The 27,235-nt window shown below is 47.0% G+C and overlaps 1 protein-coding gene across 1 annotated transcript; it reads left to right on the forward strand.

The window, feature by feature from the left end:
* On the forward strand, positions 1–25,681 carry Larp6 (La ribonucleoprotein domain family, member 6). Its single transcript, NM_026235.4, has 3 exons — positions 1–285; positions 11,027–11,237; positions 23,870–25,681. Exons 1-3 carry the CDS (start codon positions 86–88, stop codon positions 24,935–24,937), a joined length of 1,479 nt encoding a protein of 492 aa, NP_080511.2. The 5' UTR covers positions 1–85; the 3' UTR covers positions 24,938–25,681.
* Positions 25,682–27,235: the final 1,554 nt, after the last annotated feature.

Here is a 27,235-nt window from a genome sequence, read left to right on the forward strand (position 1 = left end):
GCCGCGCGCGCGCCGCCCACGCGCGATCGTCGCTATCGAGGGCTGCCGGCTGGCCTGGCCTCGCGACACGGAGACCCTGCCAACCATGGCCCAGCTCGGCGAACAGACTCTGCCTGGGCCCGAGACCACGGTGCAGATCCGTGTCGCCATCCAGGAGGCTGAGGATCTGGAGGATCTGGAGGAGGAGGACGAGGGGACCTCGGCGCGGGCAGCGGGGGACCCAGCCCGGTACCTCAGTCCCGGCTGGGGCAGCGCCAGCGAGGAGGAGCCGAGCCGCGGGCACAGGTAGGCTCGGTGGCTCGGGCCTGGCGAGGGGTACCCGGGGCTCCTGTGCGCGACAACTCACCAGGGCACAGGGGTTGACTCAACCCCCCCGACACGGAGGCTGCAGACTGAGTCAGAACCCGCTTTGGGGAACAATCTGTGTGTCCCAGCCCTCAGCAGGTTTTGATTCTTGATTGACAAGGCTTCCAAGGATGGGGGTGGGGATCTGAGGGACCTGGATTTGGGGCAGAGGGTTGCTCTGGGATCCAAAAAGGGAGATTAGCATGAGCCATTTTCTCCATGCCATCCCTACTTCTGAAGGAGACGCCCCCCTCGGTGGATGCACCCCACCAGACACTTGACCTAGCCTGGAGTTCCCCCATGAGGCTGGGCCTCCTCCTCCGGATGCCAGGGATCCTAAGGAGCCTTCATCACCATCATCACCTGCTCTGCTCATCATTCCAGTGGCTTCACTTGGCTTCTAGGTGTCACAGGCCAGGCACAGTTGACACATGCAGATGGGGGCATTCAGGAAAGGATCGTTTCCTAGTGGAGAGAGCTCTCCTATCCTCAGTTGAGATGGCCTAGGGCCTTGCTGCTTCCCCTCCCTCTGCCTGGGGGTTCCTGTTTCTGCCTGCCTGCTTGCCTACCTTCTGTACCTGGGGCTGGCTCCTTCACTGCTCAATGATGAGTGACTTATAGTGGGTATAGCACCAGTCTGACCTTGCCCCTGGGCAATGAGCTTTCTTCTCAGCCAGACACGCATCACTAATGTCTAGGCCCTTCACAACCACAGATTTCTTATTGCTGTTAAAAAGCAATCCCATATGGAACTGATGAGAAAAAAGAGATACAGCAATGGCACTAGCAGATTCTAGGGGCTGCTAAGAGTCCTTTGGTAAGAGTGCTCCTCTGAGAGGCTGTGAACAGGAATGATAGAAGTGCCTCTCTATCGCTGGAAGCTCAATTCCAGTACGGGAGCATACTGGGCCACAGCCAAGGGGCTGCCCCATCCCTAGTTAAAGGAGACCGGACCTTGGTTAAAAGGGTCAAGAACATGCCATTTCAGGCCAGATCAGCAGAGGCAGCTGTTGTAGGACAAAAGGCCAGTCTCAGAGTTCAGGACAGGCATGGTGACACAGCCAACGTCCTGGCACCCTGTGCACGAAAAGCTCTCTCTATGCCAAGCGCAAAAATGATGAGCAGATAAAGACAGCTGCAGAGCCAGATTAACTCCAGAGGTCACGCAAAATACCTGCAGGTTGCTCGCCTTATGACTTCGTTTACCTGTGAGACGACAGCCAGAAGCTAAATAGCCAAGGTGAAGGCCCTACTTATTTCTTGGTCCAAGAAAGAATCTCTACGGAGTCCTAGGAGACACTGATCCTCAGAGCCTTCTGCCTCATCCCCCACAGGTCACTCCAGGGCCATCCTTTGTCACTCTCAGCTCCAGCAACTCAAGGATCATGGGACAGTTTGGGTTGCCTTCTAGCACAGAATGGGCCCCTGAAAATCCCAGTGATGCTTCAGATTAGTGGCGCTGCCAGAGCCTCGTGGGCAGACCCCTAGGGCCTAAGGGATCCAACCGCGGAATGGATAATGCTGCCCCCTCTTTGGGCCCAGCCTGGTGAGGCAGCAGCTACCCTGTCTGAGTGTTCTCAGCTCCCAGTGCCTGAAGAAGGCGCTCCAGTTCCTAAATCTGTCTAAGATGTAACACCCACCTACCTCATGCCCTCAGCCCATGGCTGCCTTCTGTCTCATTTCATGCTCCCGGGGCACTGTCCCACGGAGCACGGCAGCGGGGAAGGGGTGTGTGTCTTCGTCCTTCTGCCCTCCCACGTTTCTATTCTCCATTGGGTTTCCAGTCAGCCTTGCAAACTTCACCTTCCCCACATTGCCTGTGCCCCTCCCTGAGTGAGCTAGGTTGGTCCCGGCCTCTGTGTTGTTTCGGTACTCTGCATCTTAGGGCTAGCACTTTCACAGTCCTAAGTCTGCAGTCACACCTCCCTCCGAGGTCCCTGTGCCTGCAGCTCCTGGGCAGCACCAGAATGGATGGGCATCTTGTAGATGTGTGTGGGATGAGTACACTCACTTTATAGTGTGAAAAGCAGTGTGCCCCGCCCCCACCTGTGAGACAGTGAGACTCTGGAAGGCAGGAGCTTTGTCTTAGCCCATTTCACACCCATAGTACCCAGTCCAATACCTGGCTTATACCCTGGGAACAAGAAATCAATGAACAGTTACTGTTGTTGTTTTGTTGTATTTATTAGATGGATATGATGTGTATGGTTTTGCCCAAACCATGTGAAGGTATGTTGTACACAGAGTCACGCCTGAAGTGCTTCATCTTGTAATTCTTAACAAGGATGTTCCCTGGGAAGCTGTTAACACTACCTTTGCCAACTCAGAAGACGAGCACTGACTCCCTAATAGAACGTCCCAGATTGTCTCAACAGTCAAGTTCCATGTTCAAAATCCCACAGTCATCTTCTACAGCTGTTTCTTATCCTCAGACCAGCAGGCAGTCGGGTCAGGCAGAGTTTGCCTATTGTGCTGTTTCAGAAAAATCTTTTAATAGAGAGTTCAGCATCTTAAAAATGATGACCTTGTAAAGTCAACAGCTGAGCCAGACCCTCGTGGGGGCAGGGTGAACATGCAGGTGCCCATGGAGACCAGAAGAGGGCATCACTCCCCAAATGCAGCCGTGTGCTGAACACTTTAACAACAATGAAAGGCTTCTGAACAAACAATGAGCAGAAATTAAGTTAAGTGTACAGAGAATGTGAGGTGTTTCTGGCAATGCTCACCCAGGCCGTGACTGCTCGGCAGCCTTAGTTCTGAGCATAGGGTGCACATTTTGCCAGGTGCATACTGCCACCCCACCCAGTGCCAGCAAATGCTGCCCCAAACCGCTCACCTCAGATTTGAGTTACAATGATACAGATCACCTTGTTTCTGCTGTGTGCAAAGTTTTCTGCACTCAGAGAAACATAATGGTTTAATTATGGAAAACATGGACTCTCTACATTTTCCTAGTTAGCTATTCCTTGGTGTATATAAAATTAATTTATTTTTTAATTGTTTAATTTTAACATCTTATTTTTATTTATGTATGTGAATTGTAGATGAGTACCAGTGCCCACTGAGACCAGAGATGGTGTCCAATCCCCTGGTACTGGGCTTGCCAGTGGTTGTAAGCGGCCCAAAATGGGTGCTGAGAATCTAACTCAGGTCCTCTAGAAGAGCAGCAAAGACTCTATTGATTGATTGATTAATTGATTGGTTGATTTTAAAAAATCACTCACTCGGTTCCTGACTTTAGCTTCACAAAAATATTGTTAAATGAGTTTTGGCTTGGCATTGACACAGAACTTCCAGTCGGTTGTGAAATGGCTCTAGACGTTTTTCTGACACTTTGCATTATATATTCATGGCAAGGCCCTGTTGCCAGCAATGGCAATGAAAAACTATTCATCTAAATATTAGTCATCCTTGGAAAAATGTGGGAGATGTCCTCCATGCTGCAGTGCCAAATATCAGCCTAGGCTTCGCACCTTACATCACAGCAATCGTGGCATCTAGTGCTGTGCCCATTTGTTTTGTCTTTAATAAACGATAAAGTTAGAGAGTTGGAGAAATGGCTCCGCGGTTAAGAGCACCAGCCGCTTTTCCAGAGGACTTGGACTTGATTCCCAGCACCCACATAGAGCTCACAACCGTCTGTAACTCCAGTTCCAGGGCAGCCTCTGGCTCTGCATGCAGATGGTGCAGAGCATACATACACCCAAGCAAACTACCCATGGGCATGAAATAAAATTTAAAAATTATTACCAAGGAGCTATTTTAAAGTAAAATTTATTATTTGTCATCAATAAATATTTAGTTTATATGCCTCTCTATCTGAGGCCATATAAAAATTCATATCAAAAGGTGTTGCTAGGGGGGAAGTTTAAAAAGCCCTGATCTGGAGCATTCTTAACATCTTCCTTTCTAATGCTTTTAATATTTGAAGAATGTAAGGCGAGACATTTTTTTCAGATGTTTCATGTTTAGATCAGTTTTCATAGTTCCATTAACCTATCCCTGTGTGCCGTAGACTTCCTGTTGATGTGGCAGTTAGAGGTTAAGGGGTTAATTGAATTTGGACTAAACATTTTGGCAAGAGTATTCCATAGGCTCTTCGTGACACTCCATTACCTCACCTCAAGTGACACAATTGGTTAAGGGTGTTTCTCCATCATACAGATCTGTCTTTGCGGTCTTCCTGTCCCTCGTTTATCAATGTGATATATCACAGTGTTTTGATTTGCATACGTTGTGCCAGCCTTGCCCTCCGGGGAAAATTCCTGTTAGAGTATGATGGATGAAATTTTGTTTACTCTAAATAACAATTTTAAAAGTATATTAATTATGTACATATGGGCACGCAAGTTTCCTTGGATGCCAGCGGAAGGCATCGGATGCCCCTGGAGCTGGAGTTACATGTGGCTGTGAGCTGCCTGACGTGGGTGCTGGGAACTGAACGCTGGTCTTGTGCGAGAGAAGTTCGTGCTGTGGGCCGCTGGGCTGTCTCTTCAGGCCCAGTCCCTTTGTTTTTGTTTATTGTTGTAGTTTTAGGGGATGGAGTCTCAGTATGTCACTCAGGCTAATAAACTCTTAGGTGTGTGTGTTCTGTTTCCTCGCCTGAGCCTCCCAAGTAGCTGGGACTGCAGGTCGACTCTCTGATGGCTGGCTGGATAATCATCCTTTTAGTGTATTGTTGAAATCTATTTGCATCTGTGCTCCTCAGGGGTATTGGACTGTAACTTCCTTCTTTGTAATGCCCCTGTCTGGCTTTAATAACAGAGTAACACTTGTGAAATGGATTTGCAAATATTTCATTCTATCCAACTTTCTGGGGTGAGTTTAAGAAGCATTGGTTCTCAGTCTTCCCTAAACACATGTGAACTTCAGCACCAGGGACATCAAATCACAGGCTTTTTTTTCTTTTAATGGGAGATATTTGCTTTAAATTTGAAATTTTGTTTCACATCTTACATGTTTTGCTTGCACGTATGCCTGCCTGTGCCCCATGTACAGACAGTACCTATTAGGGCCAGAAGAGGGCACCAGATACACAGACCTGGAGTTAACAGGTATGAGCTTGTTGATCCTAACCACTGAGCCACCTCTCTAACCGCTCTCCTTTGGAAAAGAGCTTTGCCTTCTCATCTGGATTGACCAAGTGTTTCTCCCAGTGAGGAAAGAAGAAATATTTAATTATCTCACCTTTGAAATGTGGGCCTTTTCTCAAACGTGAACTTTTCCTCGTGGATTTTTACCTATTTTTGTTATAATTAGTTACAGTTATTTTGGATGCTTGAGAGTCTGTCATGTAGCTGGGAACACCCCTCCATGCTGCCGTCAGCGCACCCTCTGGGAACATGTCTACTTGGTTTTGAGCACAACCTCACTTTTGGAAACTTCATAATTTGTACTTTTCCTACTCCAGTCATGGAATTTAGCCATTTCCACAGGAATCCATGGTCTTTTGAAACACTAGTAAGAAAGCATTTAGAAACCAAGGCTGAAAATAAAAAGTGCTTGTTTCTTCCCGGGCACCATCACTTCCCAGGCCTCTCCAGGCACAGGTCTGCTTTTTAAGATAAATTTGTATAATAATTCAGTTTGAACATAACAGATTTTTGGTATTTACTTCCTTTATTTTTTTTTTAAAATGATAATCTTGACTCCTGAGTTCAAATCCCAGCAACCACATGGTGGCTCACAACCATCCGTTATGAGATCTGACGCCCTCTTCTGGTGCATCTGAAGACAGCTACAGTGTACTTAGATATAATAATAAATAAATCTTTAAAAAAATACCATCACAACACCTATTTTATTTACAGTATACACAATGTGTAAAAACTCTACTATGTGCAAACCTTTTAAATGGTACCAGAATACGAGAAGCCAGTATGAATCCTACCTTCGACTTAGGATTCAGGGTGCTAGTGAGATGCGTACATGAGGAGCTATGATACAGTATAGACAAGCCTTAGCGAGGAGTGGCGAGCTCCTTCCTGGAGAGTCGCTTTTGAGATACAGGGCCAAGAGCGGGACATGCTGTTCAAGGAATCAGGAATAGCAGGAGCAAAGGTTTGAGGTAAGAAAGTTTGCACCATGGGGTCTTTCTATTCGCTTGGAGCAACGGGCCTTGAAGGAAGTCACCAGAAATCAGTTTGCAAGATGGAGACAGTCAGGTTCTAAGTGCATCGGAATACGGAGCTAAGCACTGTAGGCTTGCAGTGGAAACCCTGCTGCAATTAGTAGTAATAATGTTAAAGTACAACAGCTGCATATTACAATGCCTTCTTCACAATATGCAATGTGGCAATTGTGTGGAGGAGGCTGGAGCCCAAAATACAGTACAGGAGGAGGTAGGAGGTGAGAAGATACAACCATAGCAAGGCTCTGGGTGGGAAAGACATGAAAATACAGGAATAAAAAAGAGATGTGATATCCGAAAGGTAATTGAATTTACATTTTCCCTTTAGACCTATTTTCCAGCCTCTGCCTACCAGCAAAGAGACTCTGGCAACACGACAGGCACTGCCAAGCAGGAGCAAAGAAACAAGGCTGTCTTCTGAAGGAGTTGACTGTACCGCAGGATTCTGGGGAGGCTAAGGGGGAACTGGGAGCTTCAGGGCAAAACCTCTCTACTTTGGGTGGAAGGCTCAGCCAGATGGGTCTCTGTTTGCCCTGAATTGAAGCCTGCCCCCATTACGTGTCTAGAGCCAAATAGGAAGAAAAGCAATATGGGTAGAGAGCTGCAGGGGAGTCCACGTAGCCCACTCAGCAAATTATCAGCTCCCTCTCCTCTCAGATGAATAGTATGGAGCTTAAACTCCCTCCTGAAGAGTGGGCGAGGGATTCTGCAGTCTTCCAAGGGGAAGGAGTGATTTCCCAGTGGAGAGACCTGATGGGCACACAGCAACAGTTGCTAACTGTATCCTGGTATGATGTAGGGAGGATGGAAGTTTACCTCTAGGGTCCTCCTCCCCAGATGCCCTGCCTTAGAATAACCATGGTGGAGGCAATCAGAGAAACCTCAAAGGCAAGACATTCCACAGCATATATTTCAACACTGTCAAGGTCCTCAAAGGTAAGGACAGCTGGAGAAAGTCACCACCAAGAGGAGCCTTGGGAGATATAGTGCAGGTAGTGTGGAATCCTGGGTGAGATCCTTTAGGGGGAAATCAAAGGAGTCTAAACAAGCTATGTACTTCAGCTAATGATGCTGCATAATTGGCATCTCCTTAAGAAGTGTACTGTAATAATGGGAGACATTAATAATGAATAAGTTTGTACTGAGGCATATGGAACTCACTGTGCTATTTCAATAACTTTTCCATAACTCTAAAGTGATTCTAAAATAAGCTTATTGAAATTTTAAACAAAAAAGAAAAAAAAAGGAAAACCATTTATTGGTCCCTTGAAGCGAAGCAATAGCAGGGAAATGCATTAGAACAGGCAATACAGAGTACAGAGGTGGTGGTGGTGTCTTAAAAGTCAGAGCTCCAGTCGGTACACTGAGCGCTACTACATCCACCAAATGAAAACAGGGTGCTCTCAAAAGGGAACATCTTGGGGCTGGGGAGATAACTCAGTGGGTAATGCATTTGCTGTACAAGCATAAAGATCCCCCAACACCCACAGTCATGGCGGCCCACCGATCAACCCAGCACATACATGTGTACCCATATGCATATGAACATACACCACATGCACAGTCACATGCGAAGAAAGCTCTATACAGTTTGGAGGATCAAAACTGATTTTTTTAGGTACTAAGTGAATAGCCACTAACCGTTTAATGGTCTTAGTGACACCCCCTAGCATGGAAATTGAAGACAAAGACAGAGGGCACACAAGAAAGAATACGCACAGAAGATCAGTTTCAATGGTCACGTAACTATCAGAACACATTCATAAAATAAGTAGTCTTAGCAGAACATGGTGGTGCAAGCATATCTGTAATCCCACCACATGTAAGGTGGGGACACTAAGCTCTGGAGAGTCTAAGGCCAGCCTGAACTACACCGTGATATCAAGGCTAGTCTCTGCTCTACTGTATGACTTGTTTAAAAACAAACAAACAAAAAAAAAACTGTCTCAAAAGGGATGGGTGTGTAGCCCTGTGGCAGAGTGCTTGTCTAGTATGCCCAAGACCCTAGCTTTGACACCTATCCAGTAGTTGAATACTATCTTAGCAAATAACATTGACCTGCAGGGAATGTGTCTACAGAGTCACACTAATAAAACAGGTTGACTTTCAAAGTTCATATCTATCTTTAGACAGTACTTGGGATATTTCGCAGCATAGAGTGTGGTGATGAGCTTTGTCAAAATGGAGTAGAAGTTCTTCCAATCATAGATGGAGGATTGGGAATCAGAAGAGAGACAGTATGATGGGGTGATACAGCACATGTCTATATAGTGAGCAGTGATGGAAACGATTCCAACAAAAGAAAGAGCCATCTTAAATATACTCTCAAAAGCAAGCAGATGCAGGATGTGGCTCTCCTGCTGGAGTACTTACCTAGCACATGTAAAGCCCTGGGCTTGGTCCCCAGCAAGATGTAAACTGGGTGTGGTGGTGCACATCTGTACTCCCATTCCATGGGAGGTGGAAGCAAGAGGCTCAGGAGATCGAGGTAAGCCTCGGCTACATAGTGAGCTCGAGGTAAGCCTCGGCTACATAGTGAGCTCAAGGCTAGCCTGAACTGCATGAGACTCTGTCTGCAAATGGCCCAACAGACAGACAGAGGGCTAGTAGAAACCAACAGTAAAATAAGAGTGCTAACATTGGAAGAAAAGGCCATGGGATGTAAGTGACCCAAAGTTCTCATTTTATAATGGGATGCCCAGACACTACATCAGAAGATGATGACAACCACCCAAGGATTCTGATGCCAGTTAGCAGGGGCTAGGATGCCATGTGTGATGGGGCCAGTGGAGAGTTTTAGATGGACTCTAGTACATTGGCAAATGATAGAACTTACTACAAATGGCTCACACAGAGACAGGGCAGACCAGGAAGTTCTCCCACACTGGAGTGGCTGATTCCCAGTCGAAGATAAACTCATTTAAACAAAGTGAAGTGGAAAGAAGGCAGTGAACGAGCCTCTGTTTCACAGGACCTAGCCTGAAGCCCTGGGCTTTCCCAAGGCCAGCTGTGTCTGCTGCTTCTCTGCATCTCACTACGTCTCCCATCTCCCACTTCCCATGGGCCTCAGAAGATGGGGTCCAGCAAGGTCCCCTGTACAATGCCCCTCCAGGGACACCCAGCCAGAGTGTGTTTACCTGGGCTCCTGTGTCCCATTTGGTGCTCTTGTACCTCACTACAAAATTGAACAGCATCACCCACCTTCTCCATAGCCTCTGCCCTGTGTGCACAGGTGACTTTCTCTCTCTGGACTCATCCCCACCTATCTGCTGGTTCTGTCTCTTCTTTCCCCTCCTATTTCTAAATGTTCACATCCTCCAAGCATCTATCCTTGAGTACGTTGGGTCTCATTTCAACTGGGACCCTCAGTGTCTGTGACTGCATAATCATGAAGGGAGAGACTTTCCCCCAATCAGATAACAGATCAATTTTTTCTTTTGAACAAGTGTGGAGTATCTCTGGCACAGCTGGCCTTGGAAAGATCAGGGTGCCAGAACAGGCCCTGAGAGTCAGACACTCTGCTTCACTGTCTTCTAAAAAATCACATCTGGAGATGGGAAGATGGGGTGGGAAGATGGGAACCGCGTATGTCATTTCGGAGTTAGTGTGTCTCGCTAGCATCTGAGTGACTCAGAATCTCAGCAGATAGTGTAACTATTTTTCCAATTCCCTTTTTATTAGTCATTTTTGTGCAGGCATGTTTGTATGTACACATGTGCAGGTTCATGTATGTGGAGGCCAGCAGTCAACACTGTCATCCTCCTCAGTTGTTCTCCACCTTATTTCTTGAGGTAGAGCTTCTCTTTGAACCCGAGGCTCACCAATTTGGCGAGCCTTGCTGGCCAACAACCCCAGGCATCTTTCTGTCTCTGCTTCCCCAACGTTAGGATTAGAGACAGGCACTGCCATCTGCTGGCTTTTTACCCACGTGCTAAGGCTCTGAACTCAGGTTCCCATATTTGTGTGGCAGACGTTCTACCAATTGAGCCATTGGTCATATGGCCAACCAACTTTGAGAAAGCCAATTCAGAAATGACCAGTTTAGTTTCCAAGGGTTGCTATGGCAACCAAGTGCCCAGTAGATGGTGTATAACAACAGAGATGCATTGTCTTGTTAAGTCTGAAATGAGGGGTCCAGTCTGGATAATATCCCGTGTACACTCAAAGATAGATGCTTGGAGAATATATATATTCAGAAATGGGGGGAGAAAGAAGAGATGGGGCAGGGGCCTGCTTCCTAGCATGTCCCTGGGGAAGGATCTGCCAGGCTTGTCCCCTTGGTTTCTATACCTACACCCTGAGTAGCCATTTCCCTGTCTGTGTCTCTGTGTGTCCAAGTTCTCGATTTTATGAAGACCTCATCTGCATGGGATCAGGGGTGGGGTCATCCTACTCTACGGTCCTTACATTGACATCTTTACATTGACATCCATCGTGAGTGACTCCAGATAAGGCCATGTTCTGGGCACTGAGGGCCCGAGGTTTCACTAGATGGATTTACAGGGTGACAGTTCAGCCCACAGCTAACTCGCTGTCCCCCTCTGGCTACAGTAGTGCCACGACAAGTGGGGGCGAGAACGATCGCGAGGACCTGGAGCCTGAGTGGAGGCCCCCGGACGAGGAGCTCATCAGGAAGCTGGTGGATCAGATTGAGTTCTACTTTTCGGACGAGAACCTGGAGAAGGACGCCTTCCTGCTGAAGCACGTGCGGAGGAACAAGCTGGGCTACGTGAGCGTCAAGCTGCTCACCTCCTTCAAGAAGGTGAGGCTGACTTCTCAGAGGCCACTGGGGGGGGGGCATCTCGGGGGTGTGGTCTTTTGATTTGTACCCCCACCCCCTACCATAGGCTGCCTGCCTAGCAAATTTTCAATTAAATATGAGGTCTGAAACACACGCACACACACACACACAGAATCAAGAGTGGGGGTTTAGTGGAGCTAGAGAGCTAGCTCAGTCACTGAAGTGTTTACCAAGGAAACATGAGGACCAACATTTGATCTCCAGAACTCACAAAAAAAGCAAGCTTGGTCCCATGTGTGTCATTCCAGATTAGTCTACTGAGTGAGCTCTATGCCAGTGAGAAGCCCTGTCTTAAATATAGACAAATTAATAGCAAGGTAGACGGATCCTGTGAGGAATGGCACCCAAGGTTAACATCTGGTCCTCATATATGCATACATATTATAACACACACACACACACATTCGTGTATGCACACATGTGTGAGCAGGATATGAAAGCATTATTGAGAATATACTTGTTTGCTCAGTAAAGGGTTGTGAGTGCTAGGACCAATATCAGCTGGTGGCTATTAAGAACTGCTGTGACTTGTTCTCAGTAAAGTTTGGGTCCTCTTGCCAGGCACGTGGGTGCCCCGAGCGTGCTACACCAAGACAGGGGGAGTCCTGGAGGCCTCAAGAGATGCCTGTTGGTCTAGAATCCTATGACACTCACTCAAGCTTTCCACTTGCCAAGTCGAGTCAGTATGGGATGGGGGAGAACACACAGAACCCTGTGACGGGAGCTTTCTCTTCGACTCCAGCAAGCTCTGCTCTGGGTAATACCAAGGAGAACTCTGTGTACCAGAGTGATAGATGCTAAGGGGTCATGGCAGCCAAGCAGGAGGCTGAATGTCCCTGCTGTAGACAGATGTAGAACTTGGACCCTAAACTCCGTGCCCTCAAAGGACTGACTAACCACTTGGAATAATAACTCTATCTCCTGGGCAAGGCGCAGTTACTAGAATGGAAAACCACCACACAGCTTGTTGTATAACAGCTTATGTAAGGTGCGGGCCCATGCAGGGAGCGGGTCCTGGCCAGGATGTCTGTGCACTTTATCAGAAAGCATTGGAGAAAAGTTCTGCACCTTGGAGCTCTGCCTGGCTCCTTGGTATACTCTGCCATCATCTTGGACTCTTTTTCATTTATTCATTTGCCAGACATATTATTCTTTGTATTTGACAAGTGTTGTGTTACATACATGAGACACAAAAGGAATATGGCTTTCTATCTTTCCTTGAAACATTTGCAGCCCAATGAAAGATAAGAGAGCCATGAAATGTTCCAGGGTTACCACAAATGGATTGATGGAGACATAAAGATATCTGGGGAGGAGCTGATCAGAGCAATGGATCTTTCTAGAGAACTGAAATGCCTTCTTGGAGTGGTAGCATTGGGATATGGTCTTAGAAGATGAATAGGAGTCTACAAGGTATAAAAGAGAAGGAATATTTCATGTCCAAAGAACAAGCTCTAGTATGAAAAGTATTTCCAGGGTTGGGGAATCCTTAAATAAAAAACCAGCGGGATCCTCTGCACAGCCCCCCTCCTGTGCTCCCCAAGGGCTTCAAGGGACACTCTGGTTTTCTCTTTCTTAGCTGGGTGTATCTCACAGATACATGCGGGAGCGTTCTCTTCAAAACCAGCTGCAAGCCCAAGTCCACACCCACTAACTCAGAGCAGAGACTCCTTTCCTTCCTGAAGGTTTCCTGCCCATCACAAGGAGAGCCTATCAGCAGAAGGAGCCAACACAGGGAGATTGCAAAGCTGTAGTTCCTTTTCTCATCACTGTGACAAATTCTTGGGTCACAGTTGGGGGCGCACCCCATCACAGAGAGTGTTATTAAACGCGTTCTCACGCCCGGCCAGGAAGAACACAGCAAACCAGAATCTTCTGCGGCAAAACTTTATTGCTTACATCTTCAGGAGCAAGAGTGTAAGAAGCAAGAGAGAGAGAAAACGAAACCCCGTCCCTATTAAGGAGAATTCTCCTTCGCCTAGGACGTGTCACTCCCTGATTGGCTGCAGCCCATCGGCCGAGTTGACGTCACGGGGAAGGCAGAGCACATGGAGTGGAGAACCACCCTCGGCACATGCGCAGATTATTTGTTTACCACTTAGAACACAGCTGTCAGCGCCATCTTGTAACGGCGAATGTGGGCGCGGCTCCCAACATCTCCCCCTTTCCTTTTAATAAGAGCAAATAGGCCACCCATATTAATGAGAGTGGAGATAGAGGTCAAATCCCCAGTGTGTAGGTAAAGGAGCCATGTACAGGATTAGCTCTTAGGCTCACAGGCTTTTACCCAGAGCAACCCTGACCTGCTCCCGTGTCGTTTTGCCTGGAGAGAAGGACACTTGGACACTCAACCTTCTTGAAAGATGACATGTCTCCCTAGAATAGGCTCATATATGCCGCAGAGCCTTTCTACTGCAGTGCTTAGCCGTGCAACTCTCTCGGGCTGCTGAAGCACACTCACTCTATCCCGTGCAATGAGACTAGCCTCGTGAGATGTAAGAGCTGAGTGGCCAGCGACCTATTGCCTAAGCATAGATATATCAGGGGAAGCTCCATGTTCTAGTCCTGCAAGCGCCTGGGCAATAACCACCTTGTCTCTCCTAGTTTGGGCCTTAAGCTTACAGACCAATCAAAGAAGCAACACTAATCCACAGCAAAGTGTATCTCCAAATAATATTAATCCCACCCATTTTTTAAAGAAAGAAAATGCTGAGGAGATCCAATTGGGTAATCCTTTGGTCAGGGACAGGTCCAAGCGCGTGGAGTTGACCTGAAGTCTCAATTCCCGAAGGATCTGTTCAAATTCAGCCATCCAATTCTGTAACATATACTGAAAAAGACTTTTTGACAAATTAGCTGCCCTAGTAAATTTAACATACTGAATGGAAATAACACACAATCCCGGAAACTTTTGTTCACATCCCAGCTGAGTTATTTGTCATAATACATCTAGTTGTTTCTGGACAAGATCTATGCGTTGATTAACCAGCATGAGACCTCCCTGTATCTTGACATTAGCTGAGGCCTGTTTATCTATGACTGTAGTCACTGAGGCTGACAAAGTGTTAATGGTGTCAGTCGTCTGGACCTGTCCAGACAGAGCCAAGGCTGTCTGAATTAAGGCCAAACCCAGTTCCCAGTTAGTGGTAAAAAAGCAGGAGAATACTTGAGCATTATACATCACCGTCATTAGGAGTGGAAATGTCGACATTCTCCCCCAACGCTGCTCTCTCTTTATTATTGATGCCCTGGACATCACCAAGACGAGGGACATCAGTATTCCCTTGGTCAGTCTGGATTTTTCGGGTGAGTCTTTCTGGTATCCAAAATGGGTTGTCTTCATTCTGTGGGAAAACACAGACAGCTCCCCTGGATCTTATCAAGATAGGATCCGGGCCATACCATTTATTATCAAGGACATTTTTCCATTTAACCATCTCATTGGGCCTATCTGGCTCTGAACAATGACGTTCAGCCGCAGTATGGCCATGAGCATCAATATTTAAAAAATTGAGTGTAAAGAGTGCCATAGACACAGACACTCTTGGTGCTCGGGGTAAAATCTCTTCAATTCCCCTCTTTTGCTTTATAAGATAGGTTTTGAGGGTGCGATGCGCACGCTCAACAATACCCTGTCCTTGAGGGTTGTATGGAAGTCCAGTCAGGTGGGTTACGTCCATCTGACGGCAGAACTGCTGGAATTTTTGAGACGTATAAGCTGGTCCATTATCAGTCTTAAGGAGTTTGGGTTTCCCCCAAGCACTCCATGCCTCAAGACAATGTTGAATCACATGTGAGGCCTTTTCTCCGGTTAACGGAGAAGCAAACATGATGCCAGAACATGTGTCAATGGACACATGGAGATATTGAAGTTTTCCAAAGGAAGAAACATGTGTAACATCCATTTGCCAGACCTGTAGAGGTCGAATACCACGTGGGTTAATTCCCACATGAGGAACTGGCAAGAACTCACAGCAGCTTTGACATTGAGTAACAATGTCACGGGCTTCTTTTCTTGTCAAGGAGAAACGACTGCGTAATGTTTCAGCCGTCACATGAAAATTGTTATGAAAATTTCTTGCAGCCTCTACCGGGGATGATAGGGCAGCAGCCATCACTTTAGTGGCCTTATCTGCCAAATCATTTCCCAGAGCCATGGGGCCAGGTAGGCCTGAATGGGCTCTAACATGAGTAATATAAACAGGAAATCTTCTAGATAACAAAACTAATTGTATCTGCTGAAAAATATTGGCAACTCTACTGGAAGGCTTAATCACTCCAGCCACTTCTAAAAGATTTACTGCATTAACCACATAACAGGAATCTGACACAATATTAAGGGGTTCTAAAAAGGTTTTTAAAACTTCTAAAACCACTAAACATTCTACCACTTGAGGTGAAATTTCATTATACTGTTTGGATACCACTTTACCATTAGCCACATAGGCACCTATGCCAGTTTTTGATCCATCAGTATATACCACAATCCCATTTTTAAGTGGGTTTCTTACTGTTATTTGTGGAAACACAACAGATTGATTTTGGGCAAACTGTAAGATTGGATGCTTTGGATAATGGTTATCTATTTTTCCTGAAAAGGAGGTAACTAAAACTGCCCAATCATTAGATGTGGCTGCCAAGGTTTGAACCTGTGCAGCGGTATAAGGTACAATTAAAAGATATGGACTTCGCCCAAAGTGGGTGATTGCTGCTTTTAGACCTTTAAGGGCAAGCTGTGCAATTGCATCAGGATACCAATCTATTATTTTAGCTGGGGATACGTTTGGATGGATCCACAACAATGGCCCATTCTGCCACAAAACTGCGGTTGGCAATTGTGCTGTCTTAAAGACACACAAACTGAAAGGCTGCGAATCCTCAATACGTTGTAATTGTGCATTCTGTAAGGCTTTTTCCACTTTTTGTAAGGCCTGGTTAGCAGCTAGAGTAAGAGTCCTAGGGGAGGAGATATGAGGATCTCCTTCTAAAATACCAAACAAAGGCCTTAACTCAGCGGAAGGAATCTTTAAAAAAGGTCTGAGCCAATTAATATCTCCCAACAGCTTTTGAAAATCATTTAAGGTATGGAGGTGATCTCTTCTTATCTCTACCTTTTGGGGCACAATCTTATCTGGGGACACCACAGAGCCCAAGAATTGTCCTGTATCAGAAATTTGGACCTTTTCTGTGGCTATCTGTAAACCCCACTGACTTAAAGTTTTAAGTAGAAAAGGATATGCCTTTTGTAGCATGGTAAGGTCTTTATGGCACAGGAGGATGTCATCCATGTAAAGGAGCAAAATTAAAGAGGGGAATTGTTCCCTCACTGGCAAAAGAGCTTCTTGTACATAAAGTTGGCACATTGTAGGACTATTGGACATTCCCTGTGGTAAGACCTTCCATTGATACCTCTTATCAGGTTCCATGTGATTAATAGAGGGGATGGTAAAGGCAAATATGGGCCTATCTCTTGGACACAAAGGTATAGAAAAGAAACAATCTTTAATATCTATAATAATTAAATTCCAGCCACGTGGTAAGGCGGAAAGTACAGGGAGACCCCTCTGTACTGGGCCAAATAAGTTCATTTGCTCATTAATGGCTCTGAGGTCATGGAGCAGTCTCCACTTTCCTGACTTTTTCTTAATTACAAAAATTGGAGTATTCCAAGGTGAGGTAGAGGGTTCAATATGGCCTAGTTTTAATTGTTCCTCTACCAGTTGAATCACAGCTTCTAGTTTTTCAGAGGATAGGTGCCATTGAGGAACCCACACTGGGTCCCCTGTTTTCCATGGTATGGGTCGTGCTGCCCCAATGGCCGCTAAGGAAAACCCAGACCCTGTCTGTCTTGGTTTCCATTAGGTGAGATGGGCTCTATCCTTCCCTGTTCTTGATGTCCTAACCCTTTTCCTTCTTTATAACCCATCTTTGCCATGATATTTTTTGCTTTAGTTGAATACCCTCCCGATGGGGCGTTTTCATTGGACAAAATAAGGCCCAAATGCTGCATAATATCCCTTCCCCAGAGGTTAACCGGGAGTGGGAGCACATAAGGTATGAATTTCCCTTGCTGTCCTTCAGAGGATTCCCACGTCAAGGCAACGGAGCTTATAGTGGGACATGATTGATATCCTAGGCCCTGTAATGAATGAGATGACTCTGTGGTGGGCCATGCTTTGGGCCACCAATGTGTAGAGATTATACTTTTATCTGCTCCGGTATCAAGGATGCCTTCAAACTCTTTTCCATTAATCTTAAGGCGGAGCTTAGGTCTATCATTTAAAGATACAACCAAATAGGCAGAATCATTTCCTGAGGAGCCCATTTTCTTTATCTCAGGTCCTGCAGATTTTTCCCTGGTATTATCAGGGAGGAGCAGCAGCTGAGCTATCCTATCTCCTTTACTAATAGAAAAAACGCCCTTAGGGCTTGAGCACAGGACCTGTATTTCAGGGGAATGTTGACAATCTATAACTCCAGGGTGGACTACTAAGCCCTGCAAGGTGAGTGAACCCCGGCCGAGAATAAGGCCCATGGTTCCCAGGGGCAAGGATGGTATAGGCTCCACCGGCACCGGCTGAATACTCATTTGAGGCATTAATAGGAAGTCGGAGGCGGCACGCAGGTCCACCCTTGTGGGTCTTCCTGGGTCGCCTCTCTGACTGCTTCCTGGGTCCTGACAAACCGGTTCCCATATCTTTGAGGGCCCTGGGACCGAGGGCCCGATGACCCGTTTTTTGGCACATCAGTTGATTGACTATCAGGTGGGGGAAGGATTCTGCCCTTTATATCCCTCACAGAGCGACACTGGTCAGCTCTATGATAACCCTTGCCACACTTAGAGCAAAGAGTGAGAGTCCCTCCCTGTTTATCTGGAGCTCTGCAATCTTTCTTAAAATGCCCAGGCTTTCCGCAGTTAAAACATGTCCTCTGATTATTTCTGCTCATGGAGCGGTTCTGAGATTGGAGGATGGCGGCTGCTAAGCCTGCATTGGTGAGAGGTCCCCCAAGCTCTCGACAGACCCTGAGCCAGTCTTGTAAGCCTTTGTTCTTTCTTGGGGCTATGGCCGCTCGGCACTCCTTTGTGGCTTGCTCATAGATTAGCTGTTCTACCAGAGGCGCGGCTTGCTCTGAATCTCCAAAAATACGCTCTGCTGCCTCTGTCATTCTGGCCACAAAATCTGAGAAGGACTCCTGAGGTCCCTGGACAACTTTTGTTAATTGACCAGTGGTTTCACCTGCTCGGGAGAGCGCCTTCCAGGCCCTAATAGCCGTGGAGGAAACTTGGGCATAAGCTCCCCAATGGTAGTTTGTTTGATCAGCAGAATAAGCTCCCTGACCCGTTAACAAGTCAAAAGTCCAATCTCTCTGCTCTGGAGTCAAAGCAGCTGCGTTTGCTCGGGCCTGCGCTTGTGCAGCTTCGTGCCAAAGCGCTCTCCATTCCATATATTTGCCCATACTAGGGAGAGCGGCTTTTACAACCGTTTGCCAGTCAGCAGGAGTTAGTGCCATGCCGGCGAGCCTGTCTAACTGCACCAAGGTAAAATTAGCATTGGTTCCATATTTACGGACCGACTCGGCGAGTTCTTTAATTTGTAAGTATTCTACCGGAGCGTGGACACGCCCACCCTCGGCTCCTTCAAAGACTGGAAATGCCTGTTGTATTTTCCTTTGTTCCTCTCTGGGAATGAATGAGTCTGCGCACTGCCTCTCTGCGCATTGTCTCTCTGCGCAGGGCTGACGCACTACGCAGGGCGGGGACTCCGCATAGGGCGGACCTTGAAGCCGACTGCCCTGAGGCCAATCAGCAAACTGGCCTTCGCCAGCCGCTTTTGGCTTCCTTAACTGATTAGCTAGCACTTTACCTGGCTGGTACCCTTTTTTCTCATAATGAGCTGCTTCTTCCTCCCAGTCTGTTTCCTCAGAGGAGAATTCTTCATCTGCTTCAGAGCTACTAAGAGCTGGCTTCCTGAGCTCATCTAGTGACGAGTATCTCCTAGAGACCTCCGCTAATCGATCTTTTTTCTTTTCTTTTTTCTTTTCCTTCCTTCTAATCTCTCCCCAGGTATTCTTACCTGACCTAAACTTTTCCTCAGGTTCAAGACCCGTGGAAAGGCCTGTACGCTTATTTTGTGTACCATATTTTCTCTTTGCTCCTACTCTCTCTCCCCGCTTTACTTCTGATAGATTGTCCTGAATTTCATCTAGAATCCGCCCTGCCTTAACCACTTGATAACATGTGAAAAGGAACAAAAGGGCTTCTAACACTAGAGAAAGTTCAAGGCCAAACATACCTTATAAAGCTATTTTCCACTTTACTTCTGATAGACTGTCTTGAATTTCCTTAGAAAGTTCAAGGCCAGGCTTACCTCGTAAAGCTATACTCACTGGTACTCTCGTTCCCCAGCTGAAAAGTTCTGAATTCATGCAGTTGAATCCTTCTTAACAGTCTGCTTTACGGGAACCTTTATTACCGCGACCCGCAGTTCTGGTTCTGGAATGAGGGATCTTCCTTGTGCCGGTGATGGTAAACTCTCGTCCCGAGTTTTTTCTCGTCCCGGAATTCGGCACCAATTGTTATTAAACGCGTTCTCACGCCTGGCCAGGAAGAACACAGCAAACCAGAATCTTCTGCGGCAAAACTTTATTGCTTACATCTTCAGGAGCAAGAGTGTAAGAAGCAAGAGAGAGAGAAAACGAAACCCCGTCCCTATTAAGGAGAATTCTCCTTCGCCTAGGACGTGTCACTCCCTGATTGGCTGCAGCCCATCGGCCGAGTTGACGTCACGGGGAAGGCAGAGCACATGGAGTGGAGAACCACCCTCGGCACATGCGCAGATTATTTGTTTACCACTTAGAACACAGCTGTCAGCGCCATCTTGTAACGGCGAATGTGGGCGCGGCTCCCAACAAGAGAGGAAAGCAGGGCAGCAGGAGTGCAAGGCAGCTGGTCACATGGTGCCCACAGTCAGGACACAGAGAAGGATGTGTGCTGTGGCATGCCTTGCTTTCCCTTTTCTGTTCTGTCAGGGACCCCAGCCATGAGATGGCACTGCTTACAGTTAGAGATTATCTTCCCTTGACAGTTAAACTTTCACAGGAGCATCCTTGCAAACACATCCAAATATGTGTTTCTGTAGAGAATCTCAATCCATTCAGGTTGACAATTATGGTTAGTCACCCCATAGAGTTCCTGACGACCTTATAAAGTTCTGGAGGCTGCACAAAGCCAAACCCCCTTGTTTATTTTTTAAAATTTATTTTAGTTTATGTGTGTGTTAGTGTATGTATATGTACCATGGGCATGCAGTTCCCTCAAAGTCCAGAAGAGGGCGTCAGATCCCCTGCAACTGGAGTTACAGACTATTGGGAGCCATCATGTGGGTGCTGGGAATTAAATTCAAGTCCCCTACAAGAGCAACTAGTGCTAGTAACCACTGGGCCATCTCTCTAGTCCCCTTGTTCCTTTTCTGGGCTGATACCTGAAAACCATCATAAAGATCACAAACACAGACCTGGAGTGCCCAGGGAGTGGTTCTTAGGAGATCTGGCTCTTGCCTCTGTGTGTTCTCCAGTCCTCTATAGCCCTCCCCGGTCCTTACCCTTCCCAGTAAGGCACCAGAGGCTTCCTGCTCCGATTCCAGCCATCTCCTGCATGCTCCTTTCTGAGCCGTGCAGGAAAGGTGTGGCTCTGTCATATCAGGCCATGGTTTTCCAACAAACCGTGTGGTTTACAGTGACCAAAATTCATCTCAACCCCTTCTGTATTTTTGGCTAGCTGACTGTTCACTAGAAATCCAACCATCTACCCAGGCCTGTTTCTCTGTATCATAGTGATTAGTCCTATCACTCTGTGTAGGTGTCCTGGGGTTTCTTCATGCTAAGAATGAGAGGCCAAGACTAGAATGGGCAGAGCACACACTCCCAGCAGTGTGTCAGGACTCTGGGCTCTTTGGATGTTTCCCTGACCTGCCTGGGTAGCAGGCTTTCCCATCTTGCTTTCTGTGCCTTTTCTGTTTGAGGCCTGGGCACACTGGGGGTTCCTGGCTCCTCTGCAGATCAGTCTCATGGGCCCAGCCTCAGAGGACTCTGGGTGATTTTCCCTTGCAGGCTCAGGTTACCCACCCCACCCATATCTAGTAGTTCTTGAGATGACTCATGTCCCTGGCACATCCTTCACTGGAAGTGGGCCTCCGCAAAATTGCCGTTTTATAAAATAAATATAGCTTTTCATATACTGCAGTGTCTGTTTGCAGTTTCCATCATGGGAGGGGATTTTTAAAAATTTATTTATTTTATGTATATGTGTACACTGTTACTGTCTTCAGACACATCAGAAGAGGGCATCAGATCCCATTACAGATGGTTGTGAGCCACCATGTGGTTGCTGGGAATTGAACTCAGGACCTCTGGAAGAGCAGCCAGTGCTCTTAACCGCTGAGCTATCTCTCCAGCCCCTCTTCATGTGGTGTCTGTGCCTGTGACTCTTGGGAGAGATTACAGAGAAACGGAGGGTCCTTGGAAGGCTCCTCTTTGCTGTGAATCACAGCAGTGGAGAATGTGAGATCCTCTAACTCCTTCCTTAGTAGTAGCACATTCAGTGGTGACACTCTACAGTCTCTGCCTTTGGAGGCCTAGACTGGAGAGATCATGAGTTTGAGTCCAGCCTGGACTATAGAGCAAAAGCCTATCTCAAAACAAAATGAACAAAACCAAAAACAACAAACAAACAAACAAAAATCTGGACTGGGGTTGTAGCTCATGGAAGACTGCTTGCCTGATATTCTACATTCTGTCCTCGGGTCTGCCCCAAATTCACTGTGACATATACATTTGCAACAGTGATAGCACAATGTTATTGAGTATTCTATATTTTTTTGCACATACACCACACACACACACACACACACACACACACACACACACTGCACTTATGTAGTAGCTAGAGATCAAGCTTAAGCATTTCTCAGAAGCCCACCATCTTGGTTCTTTTGAGCGGAGTCCCTCCCTGGCCTAGAACTAGCCAAGTAGTCAAGGCTGGCTGGCCAGAATGCCTGTCTCTGCTTCCCCATTGCTGAGATTACAGGCACAAGCCATCCTGCCTGGCTTCTTCACATGGGGTCTGGGGGTTGAACTGGAGGTCCTTGTGCATGTGTGACAAGCACTTTTCCGACTGAGCCACCTCCCCAAACCCTCGCTACATCTTGTTGCAGTGCTATGAAGTAGACAGGTTCAATAGTTCTAGCACCCAGACAAGGCTGGGTTCTGAGAGACTAAATAATTATCCAAGTCTTCCTGGGGGATGGAGGTGACACTTGGGTCTATGCACTTAACAGCCTACTTTTAGAGCAGAAGTTCTCAACCTGTGGGTCATGACCCCTTTGGGGATCGCATATCAGACATCCTACATATCAGATACTCACATTATGATTCATAGCAGTAGCAAAATTATAGTTATGAAGTAGCCATGAAATAATTTTATAGTTGGGGACTTACCACAACACGAGGAACTGTATGTACTAAAGGGTCTCACATTAGGAAGGCTGAGAACCACTGTTTTAGGACTACAGAATCTGACCCGTGAACTTGGGCAGAGTTTGAGGCTGTAGCTCATTGGTAGAGTGCTTACCTTCTGTGCACGATGCCCTAGGTTAATTCCCAGTGCTGTCAAAATGTACAAATAAAACAAAACAAACAAACAAAAAAGAGGCAAAGATGTTTACCATCTGAAGAGAAACCAAGGCTATTGTTCCTATTGTTTTAGTCTCTCTAACAAAGACTTGGAATCAACCCAGGTTGTCCATCAACAGATGAATGGATAATGAAAGATCATATATGCATGAAATTTATGAAATATATAATATATCCTATATATACCATATGTGTATGTGACTACTACTCAGCTCTACAGAGAAATGTAATCACAAAATCTGCAGGAAAATGGATGGACTTAGAATGCATAATGCTCAGTGAAGTCACATGATCTCAGAAAGCAAAGCACTTTCTCATATGCAGAACCTAGCCAATAGCATATGTGTATATGTAAACAAATGCACGTGTGAGTGCAGGATAATGTGTAGAAAAGAGAGCGAGAAGAGCTGAGTGTTAGGAGGAGGAGAGACTGAGGTGCAGGTGACGGGCATGCATTAGAGAGAGAATCTAAAATCTTTCCAGTACTAACTCTGTTGTGGATTGTTTTCATTTTGGGTGATGGGTAACTGCATAAAATTCAATTGATATTGAAGCTGGAAGACTCAGTGTGAAACGTCACAGCTTCAGAATGGCTATTCTAGCTCTTCACTGAGATACATAGACTTGGGATCTGGCTAATTTCAGTTTGTAATTCTTTTTGCAATCTTCATAATAAAGTTTACGTTAAAGAACTTTAAGGAAAGAAAGCATTGAAGAAGTGGTTGGAGAAATTTTTCATTTCATTCTCTGTCTGGTATTTGAGTGTCTTCCACACCAGGGATGAGCTTAGTCATCAGTGCTGAAGAGGTGAGGAAGGGAGGGAGGGAGGGAGGGAGGATACTGCGTGTTCAAGTGTGGACAAGGAGAGGAGATACCATTCAGATCTGCTTTGTGTTCCTCAGGTGAAACACCTCACCCGGGACTGGAGGACCACAGCACACGCCTTGAAGTATTCAGTCACCCTGGAGTTGAACGAGGACCACCGGAAGGTTAGGAGGACCACCCCTGTGCCACTGTTCCCCAATGAGAACCTCCCCAGCAAGATGCTGCTGGTCTATGACCTACACCTGTCCCCTAAGCTCTGGGCCCTGGCCACACCCCAGAAGAACGGAAGGGTGCAGGAGAAGGTGATGGAGCATCTGCTCAAGCTCTTTGGGACTTTTGGCGTCATCTCATCGGTGCGGATCCTAAAACCTGGGAGAGAGCTGCCCCCTGACATCCGGAGGATCAGCAGCCGCTACAGCCAGGTGGGGACCCAAGAGTGCGCCATTGTGGAGTTCGAGGAGGTGGACGCGGCCATTAAAGCCCATGAATTCATGGTCACTGAATCTCAGAGCAAAGAGAACATGAAGGCTGTTCTGATTGGGATGAAGCCGCCCAAAAAGAAACCCCTCAAAGATAAGAACCATGACGATGAGGCCACAGCAGGTACCCACCTAAGCAGATCCCTGAACAAGAGAGTGGAGGAACTTCAGTACATGGGGGATGAGTCTTCCGCCAACAGCTCCTCTGACCCTGAGAGCAATCCCACCTCTCCCATGGCCGGCCGGCGGCACGCGGCCAGCAACAAGCTCAGCCCTTCGGGCCACCAGAATATTTTTCTGAGCCCCAATGCCTCCCCGTGCTCAAGCCCATGGAGCAGCCCCTTGGCACAGCGCAAGGGTGTCTCCAGAAAATCCCCGCTGGCTGAAGAAGGTAGACTGAACTTCAGCACCAGCCCTGAGATCTTCCGAAAGTGCATGGATTATTCTTCCGACAGCAGCATCACTCCCTCGGGCAGCCCCTGGGTTCGCAGACGACGCCAGGCTGAGATGGGGACTCAGGAGAAAAGTCCAGGGGCGAGTCCCCTGCTGTCTCGGAGGATGCAGACCGCAGATGGGTTACCTGTGGGGGTGCTGAGGCTGCCCAGAGGCCCCGACAACACCAGGGGCTTCCACGGTGGACATGAGAGAGGCAGAGCCTGTGTATAATGCCTTCTATTTTTTAATACCAGCTCCATCGGAAACCGTCTTTGTTTTCGAGATCCTCACTAATAGCTAGCATGACAGAGAATGGAGTTCAGTCCCCTTAGAAAGCTTTTGTATCCATGTAGACCTCTTAATTTATATATTTGTAAGGTATACAAACTGTCTGGTGGGCCATGGGTTTAGGATCGTCTTCTGGCTGGGGCTGTTGCTCTCAGCAAGGCCACTGTTCTGTCAATGCTTGGCATGTGTTAGTGTGGTGGCTCTGAAGGGCTGTGGGACAGAGGATCTCTGGAAAGATCTAGTAGTGTCGGACCGTTTTTTTCTTACAATGACTGAGCTGTCTTTGGCAGGCCGCGCAAGGGCTCCTCTTAAGACCTCAAAGGAGATGTGCTTTATGGTAAATCCTACAGTCAATAGCATGGTGTCTCATAGGACTGAGTGTGTCTGTTCCCTGTCAAGTGAATAAATAATAAAACACCCACTGGAAGTCCTTTATCTGAGGTCACAGAGATGCCTTTTCAAGACAGAACCCAACGGGGACATGTTCCCTCTCTCTAGCTCACGGTGTCCCTGCAGGGCAGTCCCGGACTCTCCTGGAGGCTTCTGGCAGCCTGGGAGGTCTGTCATCTCTAGGAGTCTCGCTGAACAGGCAGCTTAGACAGTTCCTGCTGTCTCCACAGCGTTCCAGACTAACAGTGTTTGACATCACCTGAGAACTTGCAAGAAATAAAAGTTTCTAGGCCCCAGGGAAGGGATTCTAGGTGTGTTTCTAAAGATTTCTTCTTATTATTATTATTTACATGTATGTGCTTGTGTGAGTGTATGCCACGCATGTGCCTGTGGAAGCCCGAATAGGCATCAGATCCAATGAAGCTAGAGTTACAGCTGTGAGCTTCTCAGCATGGATGCTGGGAACCGAACTCGGGTCCTCTAGAAGAGCAAAAGTGCTCTGAACTCCTGAGTCATCTTCCTAACCCCAATATCTAGAGTTTGAAAAGCCCTGCAGATGATCTGTACTAGTGTGAGAACCCCTGAGGCAGCCAAGGCTGCAGGACCCTGTGTCAGCCAGTCTGACCCCACACTCCTCGTTCTTATTCTTGGGGGTGGGTAACAAGCTTCCAAAGCCTTCTGGTACCCTTGGAGCACGCTTTGCTGCATGCTAGTGTGTGGGTTGTAGTCAGCCCTCCCTAAAAGTGGGCTCCATTTCCTTCTCACTGGGCTCAATTTCTGTCACCAACAAAAGCCATCTTGGTGTAACACCAAAGATCCCTGGCCTACATCCCAGTGTTGGCTTTACCCATGGGCCATTTGGGGGATTTAGAGCTGGTTAACAATTGCGCGGTGATTGTTTGCCAGGGATGCTGATTAAAACTTCCCATGCTTTCTCATTCAAATTATCCCATCACCGTGTGAAAAAAAAAAAAGATTCAGGTATTAGTGCTGCTTTTTACCAGATTTTTTAAAAAAGACCCCATGTAGATTACTAATCTGTCCAAGGTTTAATAACTAGGTTGATGGTTCTGGGGTTTGTTTTGTTGTGATTGCTGCTGCTGGTGGTGATGGTGGTGGTGATGGTAGTGGTGGTGATGGTGGTGATGATGGTGGTGGTGATGGTGGTGGTGATGGTGGTGGTGGAGGTGGTGATGGTGGTGGTACTATTTTCTGAGACAGCCTTGCCCTGTAGCATTGGCTGACCTCAAACTCCCAATACTCAAACCTTAGTCTATGGAGGTCTCATATGCACTATTACTCCAAGCTAGCATGAAATGTTTACTATTATTATTATTATTTTGCATGTGTGTGTGAGAGAGATAGATATATGTTTGTATAGTCAGGTCAAGCCATAGAGCATGTTTACGGAGGTCAGAAGAGTTATAGCTGTGAGCTACAGGAGTCAGTTAGCTGTCTCTCCCACTGGTGAGTTCCAGGGATCAAACCCAGCTCATCAAGGCTTGACGAGCAAGCATCTTACAAGCATTTGACTCTTGGAGGCATCTTACTGGCCCCACTACATGGCTTTGCCTGCCATTCATATCCATGAGACGCAGGCACACGTGTTACTGTGGATTCAGCAGCTCCCAACGTGCTGGGCTTTTCGGTTAGACAAATTATTTCCCTTGTCCTCAGCATCTCCACTGTCACACTGGTTAATTTACACTGGAAGCTGCAGAGTCAAGAGAATAATGCTCACCTAGAAAAATTTCGGAAGTGGAAAAGAACAAGTCCGGAGTGTTTTCGTTTTGAAATAGTCTGGCCTCAAAATCTCGATGTAGCTGGGGATGTATGGCCTTGAATTGTTTT

The sequence above is a fragment of the Mus musculus genome, chromosome 9 (assembly GCF_000001635.26).
Source record: "Mus musculus strain C57BL/6J chromosome 9, GRCm38.p6 C57BL/6J".
NCBI lineage: Eukaryota > Metazoa > Chordata > Mammalia > Rodentia > Muridae > Mus > Mus musculus.